Raw genomic sequence first — 13,359 nt, 5'->3', positions numbered from 1 at the left:
CCCGCGCACCCGCCCGCGTAGTGACGTCAGAACCACGCCCAGTGGCGCGCGGCGGGGCCGGGGGGCGGCGGGAGCGCAGGGCGGTCCCAAAGGTGGGACAGGGGAGCGACTCGTGGGATCGGGAACAGCACCAGCTGAGATGGGGCAGCTGAGGCCCCCCCCCCCCCCGGGCATGGGGGGAGGTTCCCCAAAAGTGTGGGGAGTTCTCTCCACTCCTGGGGTGCTCCTCGCGGTCCCCGAACGTGTGGGGTGCCGCAGGATCACAGGGACACTCCGGGAAGTAGCGGGTGTGCCCCGGAGTGGGGGGGGTCTGCGTAAGAACGGGGTGCGACAGGACTGGAAGTGCTCACAGGGGAGACAGTGCCTTGTGAAATGGATGATTTCGGGGCTGCGGGGCCCCAGAAATGTGAGAGGTGATCGCAGCGAGCGGGGACACCCGAGCGGAGCTATGGGGGTGCCTTGGAGCTGGGGGTTGCTCAAAACACGGTGATGTCCTCAGGGAATAGGAGTGTCCTTGGGCCTGTAGTAATACTCAAGGAATGTGGTAGTGGTCTCCAAGCTGTACGTGTGTCCCCAGGGAAGAAAGGTGCCCCAAAAGTGTGGGGTACCCCTATGACTGACAAGCAAGGAAAGCTGTGAGGGTGGGGGTGCTCCAAGAGTTTGAGGGTGCCCCAGAGAAATAGGGGTGCCTAGGCGATGCTCTTGGATGCAGGTTTCCCCTAAAGGCAATAGGGATATTAAGAGGAGTGAGCCAGGAACAAGTCTGTGGGGCTGGCATAGGGCCACAGCTGTCTGATGGCTCAGCTCGCCATGGCACAGCCAGGACAGGAGGGAAATGGCACTCTGGTCTGAGGGGGTCCCCCACAGCAACCCCCAACAGGAGGCAAGCCAGCCCCACAGTGCCCCTGTGTGCCCCTCAAAATGCTGGTGCCACCCTTGCTCTATCAATGGGGAAACTGAGGCACAGAGCCCTGCTCTGCCATCACCCACTGGCCACGGCCTCAGACCTGCCACTCTCCCAGGGCAACTACAGCACCCAGGGGTGTTGTGAAGGGGAGTCCTGCATCCACTGAGGGCCTGGGAACAAAGTGGGAACCCCCAGCTGGAGAGCCCCAGGATGCATCACTGACAATGCACCCCTGGGTGCACTGCCAGTATGGAGTGGGCTGGGACACCCTGGGAAAAGAGGGTGACAGGGGTCTGCGGGCTCCCGTTGGCCTGGGAAAGGCGTCCTGGAGGGACTGGGGAAGGGTCCCTTGGGCTGCCACTTCCCCTTCATGCTGGGAGAAGGTTTTGCAATCTTGCTTCCTCTGCGGGCAGCATAAAGAGGGCAGCGGAAGGAAGGGGCACTGGGAGGCAGCACAGCAGCGGGCGCAGGTGAGAGACCCTCTGGCTGGCGGGGCCCCTGGGCCTGGTGCTGCCCTCCATCCCACCAAGCTTCTTTCTGGAGCCCTTTGGGGGTGACATCTGGATTGGAACCAGTGGCTGTACGCTTCCAAGTGAGAAACAGTTTAGGATCCAGAGAAGAGCCCAGATTTCAGGGGACGGTGACAGCAGCGAGCAGTGAGTGTCTGGGGTTCTCCACTAGAGATTGGGGCTTTCCTTGCACTTCGACAGCCCCCCAACATCTGTCTGAGCCCCTTCACATATGGAGCAGGCTGGGGGCTGGGGTGGGCTGCTCAGCTGCCCAAGGAGCTGCCTGGTGCGAGGGGAGAGGGAGGTGGGGGGTGGGGGCACCAAGGGCTGTGCTGAGAGCTCATTTGGGGGGCAAACCCTCCACAGGCCCCAGGGACATCAGTCTTGGGTACTGCTTGGGGGAAAGTGCCTGCTCCCATTTTCTCACACAGTGATGAGCCGGAAGGGTGCTTCCCGATTGTACATCCCGCCTTCCTCCCTGCTGGGACCTCCAGGGACACTCCAGTGTCCCCCAGCCCTGCCGGGGTCAGGAGGGAAACTGTGAACTGCTTATTCCCCGAGTTGGGCCAGCTGTGCCCCCCATGAGTGGGGAAATAACCCGTTCCAGAGGAACCACCAGGATTTTGGACTGGGGAGGAAGAAAGAAGCAGTTAGAAATAGATAGAGGGGAAGCACTGGTGTCTGTGTCTGCCCCATGCCCACAGTAGCCCCACTCAGGAAGATCTTCCCCACTGACACTGGCAGCATCCCTGGCTGTGGTCCTCTGGGATGCTAGGACATCAGCATTCCAGGATCACCAACTCAGAACTACCATCCTGGGAAATGTGGAGGAGAGGGGACAGCAGAGCCAGGAAGGGATTTTTCTGGACAGTGGCACCAGCCCAGCTGCAGTGGGGAATTCCTGTCAGGTAAAAGGGGAAAGTTGGTCCCAGGAATGGTTTGGGTTCAAACAGAGCCAGTTTGGGTCTAGGAACCCCCCAGCACTGCAGGGACTCAGCACCCCCAAGCAGTTCTGGCATCTCCAAGCCCCAGAGAGGGTTGGGGAGGGTCAGAAATGGGGCAGAGGGGTGAAACTGGAGTGAAACGAGAGTCCAGATCCATACTGGGTGAAGGCTGAAAGTCAGTGATCTCTGGGAAGGCAGGAACAGGGCAAGCTCATTGCCTCCTACATGTGAGGAAACAGGAAGAGCGATTGTCACCTGTGATTTCCCCATTGAGGCTGAGCACAGGGGACATGGGTATGCCTGGCAGTGCCCAGCTGAGCAACAGGAAAACCAGAGATGTGAAATGTTTCCAAAGCCTCCTGCAAAGTGTGTCATGTCTTTCCGTCCGGGGCTTGAAACCACTCAGAGAGGAACAGGACCAGGAGGGGAAAGAAGGGCACAAAACCATCTTCAGATGTTCTTGAGAGCCACCTGCCCTGGGCACCATGACCGCAGCCTTGCTGCTGGTTGAGGTGGCATGAGGGACAGCTGCAGCAGCGATGCTTGAGGGGTGAGTAGGCTAGAGGGATCCAGGGACACTTTAAGAACTTTGTTGATTCTCATGGGGCTCTGAGATGCCCACAGAGCTCACAGGTTTTTGAAGGACCCACATAAACCAGGGGGGGCCATGGTTGCTGGATGAGCCAGGTGTTTCCTGGAGGGGTGTGATGCTACATTGATGGGGGAGCCCCCCCAACCTGAGAAGAGGTGATCTATCTGTGGGGAACCCCTTCTCTTCTTCCACAGGAGTCAGGTAACGAACAGATTGGAAAGGAATTGGAGGAGACCAAGGTGTGCAGGGGGCATTTTACAAGGGGACATTTGAGGGACAGTGTCCACCTGCAGCACTGCCCATTACCTGGCACAGTGTGAAAACAGTGGGGTGGTGGAGGTTTGCTGTCCACTGGCTGGGAGGGGATCTGGGTGGCATTGAAGATGCCAGGGGACCCAGTGATGCTGTCACACCTGGCCCACAGCACTCTGCCACCCCATACTCATGCTGTTCTGTGCTCCATAGGCAAAATGGAATCCTTGTCCTTCCATGGGGATATCTCCAACATATTCTCCCTCTACAATTACACCTATGACTACAGCACGGCCCTGCCTGACATTGCTATCTTACCTGCCCCATGCCCACCCAGTGGCTCTGTCCTCAACAAGTACCTGGTGGTGGTGATCTACTGCCTCGTCTTCATCCTCAGTGTAGCAGGGAATGGGCTGGTGGTGCTGGTGGTGACCTCCAGCCATACCAGCCGCTCCGTCACCGACATCTACCTGCTCAACCTGGCTGTGGCAGACTTGCTCTTTGCTTTCACCCTGCCACTCTGGGCTGCCTACCGAGCCCATGAGTGGGTCTTTGGCACTGTGATGTGCAAAGCCATCTCTGTGCTGCAGGAAGCCAACTTCTACAGCGGCATCCTGCTGCTGGCCTGCATCAGCGTGGACCGCTACCTGGCCATTGTCTATGCCACCCGGGCCGCCACTGAGAAGAGGCACTGGGTGAAGTTTGTCTGCCTGGGCATCTGGATCTTCTCTGTGCTGCTCTCCCTGCCCATGCTGCTGTTCCGTGAGGTTTTCTCCGCACCCAACAATGGCACCGTATGCTATGAGAGTATTGGTGATGAGGACACAAGCAAGTGGCGGGTGGTGCTGCGTGTCCTGCCGCAGACCTTTGGCTTTGCCTTGCCACTCTTGGTGATGCTCTTCTGCTATGGCGTCACTATCCACACTCTCCTGCAGACCAAGAATGCTCAGAAGCAGCGGGCCATGAAGGTCATCTTTGCTGTGGTGCTGGTCTTCCTCATTTGCTGGCTGCCTTACAATATCACATTGGTGAGTGATACCCTCATGAGGACAAAGGCCATCTCCGAGACCTGTGAGAGGAGGAACCGCATCGACACAGCCCTCTCTGTCACACAGGTCCTGGGCTTCGCCCACAGCTGCATCAACCCCATCATCTATGCCTTCATTGGTCAGAAATTTCGCAACAGCTTTCTCAAGATCCTGGCACAACGTGGGCTGATCAGCAAGGATGCTGTTGCCCGCTACGGCCGTGCCTCCTATGCCTCCACCTCTGGCAACACATCTACCACCCTCTGAGCCCTTCTGGTATGCCAGTCTTGTGGCTCCCAGCAGGTCCCAGCACCCCACACACCTTGGTGTCCTCATCCAACTCTCTAGAACATGGCCGATGATGCCGTGGGGATGGGCAGGTCCTCCACTAGATGCTGGACCCCAGCTGGAAGGGGGCTGGGGTGGCAAGGTGGTACAATCCCATTGCCAGGGGAGGGACAAAGCCTGTAACTGGGGATTCTGTGAGCCTGCTGTGGGAATGGGGTTTGTGTCCCACGACCATCCAGCAATAAAAGAGTTGGTGGGTTGGTCACCCAGGTCTGGGTCCTCTTTGCCATGGGAAAGGAGAGGGCAGGATGGGGCCAGGGCACATCTCTGGGGACAATGCCAAAACAGTGGTGCCACTTGAGCCTTTCAGAGTGTGAGTAACCCTGCTTCCAGGACATGGAAGGGCTGTTGCCCCAGAGGCTGTTGCAGAGGGCTCGGCATCCTGTGCATCCCCAGAAGAGATCCAAGCCCACATTTTGCTTCATACAGCCACCCAGCCAGGTCCTGGCACTTCTCTAGTACAGAGGTGTCCATGCAGTCTGTCCCACCTGGGGACAAAGCCACTCTCTTTCCAACACCAATCTGAGCCCCAGTGGAGCAAGTCACTGAAAGATCCCTAAGCAGCCCGTTACTGACACTGAGCCAGCCCTGTGACCCCTGCCTGAAGGGTGCCAGCAACCCAGACACCCTTCAACCCCCGACGTCACAGTGTCAGGACATTGTTGTGCAAAGGGCTGGGAACCTGTCCTTTACACAACTGGGATGTTTCCGCCCTGGCTTGGGCAACTGGGGCTGACACTTGACTGGGGTAGAGGAGCTGAAGAGGGGGCTGTGACCCTGCTGGGAACTCTCCTGTCACCCTTTGTGCCAGGCATTGTGATGCCTGCCCCAGCACTTCTAAGCATCTCTGCACGGGGGTCCCATACTGCTCCTCTATTGCCCTTGATTCAGGTTTCTGAGGATCCTTAATCATGGGGGCATCCATCAGTGTCACCCATGTGCTGGCTCGTGGGTGGGGGAGTCCCCTGGCACCGAGGTGGGAGCCCTAGGGACTTGGCACTGAGCAGGGGTGTGCTGAACCCATCACCTTTTCATCTGAGAAACCTCTTGCCCAAGCAGTTCCTTGCAGTATGGTAGGACGCTGGGGCTGTTGGCCAAGAGCTGTCTCCCCTCCCTGCTGTGGGACAGGGTAGGCAGTGGCTCAGCCTGGCTGCAGGTGGGATGCCCCTTTAGGGGACAGTTTCCCCGAGAGGGACTTGAACACCCCCATGCCAGCATTCCCTCACCCCACACCCAGCCTAGGTATCAATCTGACAATGACTGATAGATGACACAAATGCCACAGGGGTAGCAGAAATGGTTTGTTTTCCTCATCGCGGACCAGCCACAAAAAAGACACGTCTCAAACCTGAAATGTAGGGCAGCAGGACCTGCATGTAGGCCCTGGACACCTGGGTCCCCAGTAAGTACGAGAGGAGGCAGCCAGGGCGGGACATGTCCCAGGAATGGTGCCAGGGCTGCAGTCCCTGCTCATGTAGCCTGTGAGTGCCTTTGCTGGTAACAAATCAGGCAGCAGCGGCCCTGCTTGCCAAAGTCCATGGAGCAGGCATGGCACACCTTGCCCTGGCACAGCCTGCTGAGAGAGCAGGTGGTGAGAACTGTGCCATCCGAGTCCCGTGTCAGTGCCACCTCTAGTTACCCCCATAGCCCACCTGCAGTTGTACCGCCGGGAGAGGAGGCGGAAATCCTTGTGGCAGCGGGAGCACAGCCCTGAGTCACGGGGTGCCGGGCCGGGCATTGGGGTGTCGATGCCCTCCGTCTTCTGCCACAGGGCATCCTTTTCTCTGCGGGACGGGACGAGTCAGCTTTGGATTTGCCTGGGCTCTGGTGCCCTCCTCTGGGCAAAGGGGTTTGAGCCCCCTTGCCCTTGTGTGGAGTCTCCGGGGCTCTCACCGCAGCAGCTCCAGCAGCCGCTCCTTCATGTCGCGGATGAGCTCCTGCTGCCGTGCCTGCTCGGCGCCGCGCATGGCGTCCCGCTCCAGGGCCTCCCGCTGTGCCCGCTGCAGGGCTGATGCCCAGCGTTCACCGTCCTGCCGGGCCCTGGCGCGGGCAGTGAGAAGATGGTCCCCCTGTCTTTCAGCAGGTCGTCTCTCCATACATGCATCCATTCATCCCTTCCTCCCTCCTTTTCTCTTATGCCCATCCATCCCCAAGCTGCCTCCCCATCTCCACAGCCCCCTTGACATCTGCTGAGTCAGCCACCCATCAGTTTCCAGGCTGTTCATCCATTCTTCCCCACACTCATCCCCCTGGTCTTCTATCCACCCATCCATCCCTTTGTTCACCCCAAATTCATCCCTCTGTCTTTCCATCCACCATCCCATCTCCATCCATCGGCTCCAAATTCATCCCTCCTGCCCTCCCTCCATCTACTCACCTCAAATCACTCCACCTCTGCCCATTCACCCCTCCACCTACCTAGCAGTCCCAAACTGACCTCTGTCTCCAGCCCTCCTTCCCTAAATCCTTCTCTCCCTTCCCCTGACCATCCCCAGCTGCTGCTCCCCTGTGTCCAAGTGGGGCATCGTTGGGGATCCCAAGGGAAATCATGTGGCAGGTGGAGACAGGAGATCCCACTCTGGGGTGGTGAGAGATGGTAGTGGGGGTCCTAGCCCAACCTGCTGAGCTCCTCCTGCAGCCGTGCCATCTCCTGTTGCTGGGCCTGAAGCTGCTGCTGGCTCTGCCAGGTCTCCTCCTGTGCTTCAGCTGCCAGTCTGGCCAAGCGCTGTGGAAGAGTGGGGAGTCACCCCTGGGCCCCAAATCCCAGCCCCACCATGGGATGCCCTCAGTCTTGCTCATACCATGGCCATGCTGACAGCTGTGCTGAGCTCCCTCTCTGCCTGGGGGTCCGGTGGAGGCTCCTGGAGACCACGGGCGAGCTCCAGTGCCTGCCGCAGCACCTCCTCCACAGCAGCCACCTCATTAGGGGTACCAGCATTCTCCAGGATGTCTGTCTGTCCTGCAGCCACCAGAGTTGCCTGGCATTCTTGCAGGCGCGAGGTCAGCACTGCTGCCTCTGCCAGCACCTCAGCCAGCCGGGTACCCCGCTCCTCCGCCAACTCTTGCCAGGCCCGTGTCTCCTCCTGTGCCTGTGCCAGTGCCCCTGAGCACCCCACTGCCACCATCCTCTCAAGTGCCTGCTCCAGGAAGGCGTTGGTCTCCCGCAGCCCCTCAACCTCCTGTGCCCACAGATGGGCTTGCTGGGTGCTGCTCTCCTCCTGCCAGTGGTGCTGCAGTTCAACTTGTGCCAGCCGTGCTGTCAGCGCCCGCATTGCCATCTCCTGCTGACCGAGCTCAGTCCTCAGTTGGGACACCAGTGCCTGCAGGGATGCCTCTGATCCACCTGGCTGCCTGGGCACCAGTGATGGAGAACCCAGTGTGCACCTCATGCCAGACAGTGGGGATGTGCCAGGCTCCCTGGCACCATCAGGCTGGGGTGATTTGCCAGAGCTATGTGCATCCTCCAGTTTCTCTACATCTACATTCTCCACCTCCTTCTCATCCTCCTCCAACTCCTCTTCAACCTTCTCCTTCAAATCCTTCTCCATGTCCTCCTCCACATCCTCCTTCACATCCTCAACCTCCTCTGTATCCTCGTCCTCATCCTTCTCCACCTCCTCTTCATCCTCTTCTTTAATGTTCTTCTTCACCTCCAAGTTCTCCACACCCCCCTCCATGTCCTCCACTTCTAAATCCCCCACTTGCAGGGCAGCCAAAGCCTGGGGACATGGGTGAGCTGGTGCCCCACAGGGTGCCATAATGGGATGGGCAATGCCATCGGGCCATCCGTGGACCCCAGTGCTGGTATTATCTGTCTGCGGGGCTGTCTTTGCTGGGCTGCTCCTGGTCACTGAGCTGGGCCGTACCAGTGACCTAGAGGGGACACAGGTATCAGGGTCACAAGGTCACCCCCAAGATGAGCAGGGCACTGACATCCTCCCTCTGAGCTTTGTGGGCACAGCCAACCTTTGTGGATGTAGAGGCCAGCAGGGCTGGTGACACCACGTGCCACCTGGTGGCAGGGGACCAGGGATGCTGGTATCACCAGCCTGAGAACCCACAGTACAGGTGGCACCCAGAAACCCTTGTGGTGGTTGCAGAAGGGTATTGGGGTCGGGGTCTGCACGTGTACTTGTGGCAGTGTGTGCACACAAGTGTACAAGCAGCAGAACAGGTGTGAGTGTGCTGGAACATCTGTGTTCACATGTGTCTGGGGACAAGGGTGTGAAAGCACACATGTGTCCTTATGTGTCAGACGTCACACTGTCATGGTGTTGCAGCAGACCTGTGCCTGGGGATGCACTTGGCAAGATGGCTCTGTGTGTGTACACGTGTGGCATGTTTGCAGGCACAGGCACCACGTGTGTACTGGTGACGGTGTCTGTGCCCTCCTGGGGCCACATATGGAGGAGGCCTGGCACATCTGGAGTGCCATGTGGGGTCCAGGGAAGTGGGGCAATGCCCATACACTGCTCTGCAAAGCTGAGTCCCAGGTGCCTGTAATGCCCCTGACACTGCCAGTGCTGCCAGTGCCCTCAGTACCCCAGTGACCCCAAGCTCACTCAGAGAACATGGGCCAGGCGGTGTCCAGGTCATCCCTGTGCAGGGCCAGGTGGAAGGTGACACAGTCCAGCTCATAGAGGCTGCCCAGGATCTCTGCCCGGTGTTGGGGGCTCAGAAAAGGGCTGCGGGCGTAGTACCACTCTCTGCAACCATAAAACAGGCTCATGATCCTTCTATGCGCCAGACAGGCACATATGCCTGCAGCACCCTTGCTGACCAGGTGCTGCAGGGCACTGCCTGTCTTGGCCATGTCCTTCTCCACTGAGAGCACCCCCTTGCTGTGCCACTGCTCTCACCGGAGGCTCTCGAGGTCAAGGAGGCAGAGCTGAAGGGATTCTGCCAGCTGCTGGTGCACCAGGCAGTACCGCAGGAAGGCTCGTCCCCTGCCCACGGGGGTCTTCAGCTGCAGGGGAGAGGGGGTTATCAAGCCCTGTCACACCAGTCTGCACCGCCCACACCTCCCCCCCAGCCCATACAGGGAAGGGTGTTTGCAAGGCCAGGGTTGGAGGGCAGTGGGGACCCCAGGGGGGGCAAATCCTCAGTGCACAAGTGAGTGTGTACCTGTACACAGGTGCATGTGCACACATAAGCAAGCAGAAGCACATGTGTATGTGCACAAGTCCCCAGCCCATGCCCACCTTGTCCAGGGAGGTGACGAAGTGAATGCCCTTGTGTTCCTGCCGGCACCGTGCCAGGCCCTGGCACAAGAAGTCCCAATAGTCCTTGCGTTGCCCAAAGAAGCTCCTCTTCTCCTTGAGGTCAAACTGACAAAGGTATAAGCTCGGACTTTCTTATTTGGAGGTGTCCCCTGTGCCCCCAGTCTGTCCCCTGTGGTGCTGGAATCCAGCCAGCTCCCTCAGCAGGGTTGGTCTGGGTGTCCCCTGGCTGTCCTTTCTTCACTGGCTTCATGCCTCAGTTTCACTTTTGCAGCATGTGCAATTACACATGTGGATAAGGGAGAGTCTGGTCCAGGTGCTCACGTGGCTGGGGACGCCCAGGGCCAGACAATGCTGACTGGGGTCATCCCACCCCTCAGAATGGTTAACACAGGGTCCCCTCTGCTCTCAGCTAAGCCCAAGGGGAAACAACGGCAGGGAGCAGCAGGGACAGAGGAGCAGCATTACCTGGAGGAGGAACTCCAACTGGGCACAGAGGCTGTGCAGCTCCCGGCTCCCGTCTGTCACTGGCAGGTTCTGTTCCCTGTAGCTGCAGTTCAGCTCTGCCACGGTCTCTGTGGGACAGCAAGACTGAGCTGGCATGGCACTGCCCAGGCAGCAGGCAGCAGGCACTCTCTCCCATTCCACCCCCACTCCCCACTGCCTCACAACTCCTGACCCTGGGGATTTCTGATGGCAGGCACACAGAATCATACAATCTAAGTCAGAAAAGACCTCTAAGATCAAGTCTAGTTGAGAACCAGCTCTGCTAAATCCACCACTAAACCATGTCCGCAAGCGCCACATCTACATGCCTTTTAAATACCTCAATGGGTGGTGACTCCACCACTTCCTTGGGCAGCCATTCCAATGCTTAATAACCATTTCCATGAGGAAATTTTTCCTAATATTCAATCTAAACGTTTCTTGGCACGACATGAGGCCATTTCCTCTTGCCCTAACCCTCGTAACTGGTGAGAAGAGGCTGACCCACACCTGGCTACAACATCATTTCAGGTAGTTGTAGACAGTGATAAGGTCCTCCCGAACCTTCTTTTCTCCAAAGAGAAAGAGGAACCTGCTATGGGAGGAAAGAGGGGAGCAGGGGGAGCAAGGAACACAGCTACCTGCTGGGCACTGCCAGCCACTAGGGACTGGCAGCAAGGACAGGAAAAGGCAGCAGTTGCAGGGTTCGCACTGGGGTGCTCTGGAGCACCCCTGGCAGTGGCACCCCCTGCTGCCCATGGGCTGGGTGTAAGGAGGGACGAAGCATGGATAGGGTGACATGTGCCATGCAGGGGACATGCTGGCAGAGGACTTGCTGGAACACTTACTTTGCAGGTCCTTAATGACACGGTTGAGCTCCCCATCCACCGCCATGGCTCTTCACAGGGATCTGCAAAGGCAGGATCTGCCAGACTGGCACTCCCCTGGCACACCCAAACTCTCTGTCCCAGGAAGAGCATCTGCCCCCATCCAGCTCTACCGCAGAGCTGCAGGCTGTTAAGGTGAGAGGGGGTGGGTTTAGGCACCCCCTTTTCCCTGCCCATGGGCCCCCACTACATGGGGTAGGAGGGATAAGGTGGACAAAGGTGTATCCCGCACACCCTTAGTTGTCCACATGTCCTTCCCCAAAATGTTTTCAGCCTCTGCTCCCATTACCTGGGGAGTTTCTGGGGCTAAGCCTGCCCTGTACCTAGTGTGTCCCTCTCCTTGTCCCTGCCTGTGGTCCCCAGGATTCAGGATGTGGGTTTGGTGCAGGGGAAGCACTGCTTTTGCTTCTGCTCTCGCTTCCCTCACACCATGAACAGTGTGAGGGCTCCTGAGTGGTTGGGGAAGGGGGGGCATGGGGTTTGGGCATGTTGTGGGCATGGGGTGGGGAGCTGGGTGGCACAGTGCAGTGGAGTGTTTCTAGGGAGTGGTGGGTGGCAGCCTGGGGCCTGGGTGAGGGAAAGAGCCCATGGAGGTGGCAGGTCTGTGGCTTGTCACTGTGGATAGTGTCTGGGTGGTGTCGGGGAATATGTGTGTGCATGGGGGTGTTCATGGCAGCATGCGTGTATGCTTGTAGGAGTGAGTGTGCATAAGTATGTCCCCAAGCATGTCCAAGAGTTTGTGAGTGCCCTGTCCCCTCTGCCACAGCAGAGTGGCAGAGCAGGACATGGGACTCAGGATGCCTGGATTCCCATTTCAGTGCCCTTGAGAGACCTTGGATGAGCTATCTTCCCACCTGCTCACCCTGCCCATGCCTCAGTTTCCCTGGGGAAGAAAAGCCCCTTACCTGTGGCCAGAAGCTGTGGGGTGCCCCAAGGTGTTTGCTGAGTGCTGGGGGCACTCTGGTGTGTCCTGTGCCCACGCTGTGCCTGCCTGCTTCTCCTTTTGTAGGTTGGCCAAGAGGAAGTGTGGGAGGTGGGGAGCCACCTACCAGCTGGCCCACATCACATCAGGCACTGCAGCTTAGCCCCCAGCACCTGGCTCCCTGTTAGGAGGGGTGCCAGTTCTGGGGAAGGAGTCAGCAAGGCTGGTGCCCCTATGCAGCCTCTGTGGAGGACAGGGAAAGGAGAGTGTCAGGCCTGGAGGGATCCTGATGTCCTCCCATGGGAATAGGAATTGGGAATGCTTTGAAGGACCACACCACAGTTTTTGTGGAGAGGATTCAGGATCCATACACAGCTAGAAGCAACCAGCAGCAGCCTCTGGCACAGAGCCCAGTGCCCAACAGCCCCTGAGCACAGAGACCCCTACAGGAGTTGCAGCCCCCCAGCAAGGACCACAGCCCTCCCTGGGCAGCTACCCCACACATGCAGGTTATGTCCAGAGCCAGGGTGCAAACTCTTTCCCTGGGAATTCTGGACAACGTACCCCCTTGCTAGAGAGCCCCCAGCCCAGCAGTTGCCCCTTAATCACTGTGCCTGGCCCCCTGTGCTGTGTCAGCCCTATCCTGTGCGTTCCTTCTGGACTGAAGGCTAAAATCTCTGGAGGGGAGATGCCAGGGGTGATGCCAGCTCATCCTGCCAGTCCAGGGGGACCCGCTGCCTTCCCACTCCTCACCACCTTTTGGCTTGGTGGATGCCCACAGTGATGCCCACATCCTGCCCTCCACTGCACCCCTCCTTGTACCACACACTGCCCCTACCTGAGTCAGCTGGGTATCTTGGGGGGCCCCTGCTTACTCGCAGGCAGGCTTCGCTCAGCACCAAAGTGAAAGCAGGAAGTGATGCCGAGTTGGAGCCTGGGCCTCTCAGCACCCTCCCACCACCTCCTGGGTGGGTGTTGGGCTTTGAGGTGCCCTCAAGCAGCCATGGGGCATGAGGGAGCCAGTGGCAGTGCTCATGGTGACCCCAGACTACTCAGCACCCTTTTGTCCTGTGCCACCCCAGTATGTGGCACTGTGGGCAGGGGGTGCAGCATCCCAAATTGGATGGAAGTTTTGGGGGCACTGGAGCATCAGCCCACTGTGCTGGGGGATGCATATGCGTGTGCATGCATGTGCGGGCATGTGTGTGATTGCACACGTATGCAGGTTGTATGGATGCATGTGTGGGTACAAGCCCTATGAGTGT

The 13,359-nt window shown here is 58.6% G+C and overlaps 2 protein-coding genes across 4 annotated transcripts; one reads left to right on the top strand and one right to left on the bottom strand.

The window, feature by feature from the left end:
- The first annotated feature begins 1,365 nt into the window (after nt 1-1,365).
- On the top strand, nt 1,366-4,771 carry LOC139675107 (C-X-C chemokine receptor type 1-like). Of its 2 annotated transcripts, none has more exons than XM_071562332.1 (2): nt 1,366-1,563; nt 3,418-4,771. In XM_071562332.1, the coding sequence occupies exon 2, from the start codon at nt 3,423-3,425 to the stop codon at nt 4,497-4,499; it is 1,077 nt and encodes a 358-aa protein (XP_071418433.1). In that variant the 5' UTR covers nt 1,366-1,563; nt 3,418-3,422; the 3' UTR covers nt 4,500-4,771. The 2 variants fall into 2 exon arrangements, with proteins under 2 accessions (XP_071418433.1, XP_071418434.1); XM_071562333.1 differs by having other exon boundaries at nt 1,369-1,377.
- Nucleotides 4,772-5,868: 1,097 nt separating this feature from the next.
- On the bottom strand, nt 5,869-12,998 carry RUFY4 (RUN and FYVE domain containing 4). Of its 2 annotated transcripts, none has more exons than XM_071562225.1 (12): nt 12,933-12,998; nt 12,078-12,337; nt 11,134-11,195; nt 10,268-10,374; nt 9,782-9,907; nt 9,440-9,546; nt 9,143-9,286; nt 7,382-8,453; nt 7,199-7,305; nt 6,474-6,653; nt 6,233-6,364; nt 5,869-6,153 (listed from the first exon to the last, which is right to left on the bottom strand). In XM_071562225.1, exons 3-12 carry the CDS (start codon nt 11,177-11,179, stop codon nt 6,051-6,053), a joined length of 2,124 nt encoding a protein of 707 aa, XP_071418326.1. In that variant the 5' UTR covers nt 11,180-11,195; nt 12,078-12,337; nt 12,933-12,998; the 3' UTR covers nt 5,869-6,050. The 2 variants fall into 2 exon arrangements, with proteins under 2 accessions (XP_071418326.1, XP_071418327.1); XM_071562226.1 differs by having other exon boundaries at nt 6,474-6,620.
- Nucleotides 12,999-13,359: the final 361 nt, after the last annotated feature.

Source organism: Pithys albifrons, chromosome 8, assembly GCF_047495875.1.
Source record: "Pithys albifrons albifrons isolate INPA30051 chromosome 8, PitAlb_v1, whole genome shotgun sequence".
Taxonomy (NCBI): Eukaryota; Metazoa; Chordata; class Aves; order Passeriformes; family Thamnophilidae; genus Pithys; species Pithys albifrons.
Note: the sequence above shows the minus strand (reverse complement) of the source record. Positions and strands in the feature narration are given on the sequence as shown.

Excerpts from the sequence above, each read along its gene's own strand:
- RUFY4 (XM_071562225.1), bottom strand. The coding sequence starts at position 11,179 with ATGGCGGTGGATGGGGAGCTCAACCGTGTCATTAAGGACCTGCAAA. Across the intron at positions 9,287-9,439 it reads CTTGACCTCGAGAGCCTCCG|AGAGTGGTACTACGCCCGCA; the intron begins GTGAGAGCAGTG and ends TTATGGTTGCAG. Across the intron at positions 6,154-6,232 it reads TCCCGGCGGTACAACTGCAG|GCTGTGCCAGGGCAAGGTGT; the intron begins GTGGGCTATGGG and ends CTCTCTCAGCAG.
- LOC139675107 (XM_071562332.1), top strand. The coding sequence starts at position 3,423 with ATGGAATCCTTGTCCTTCCATGGGGATATCTCCAACATATTCTCCCTC.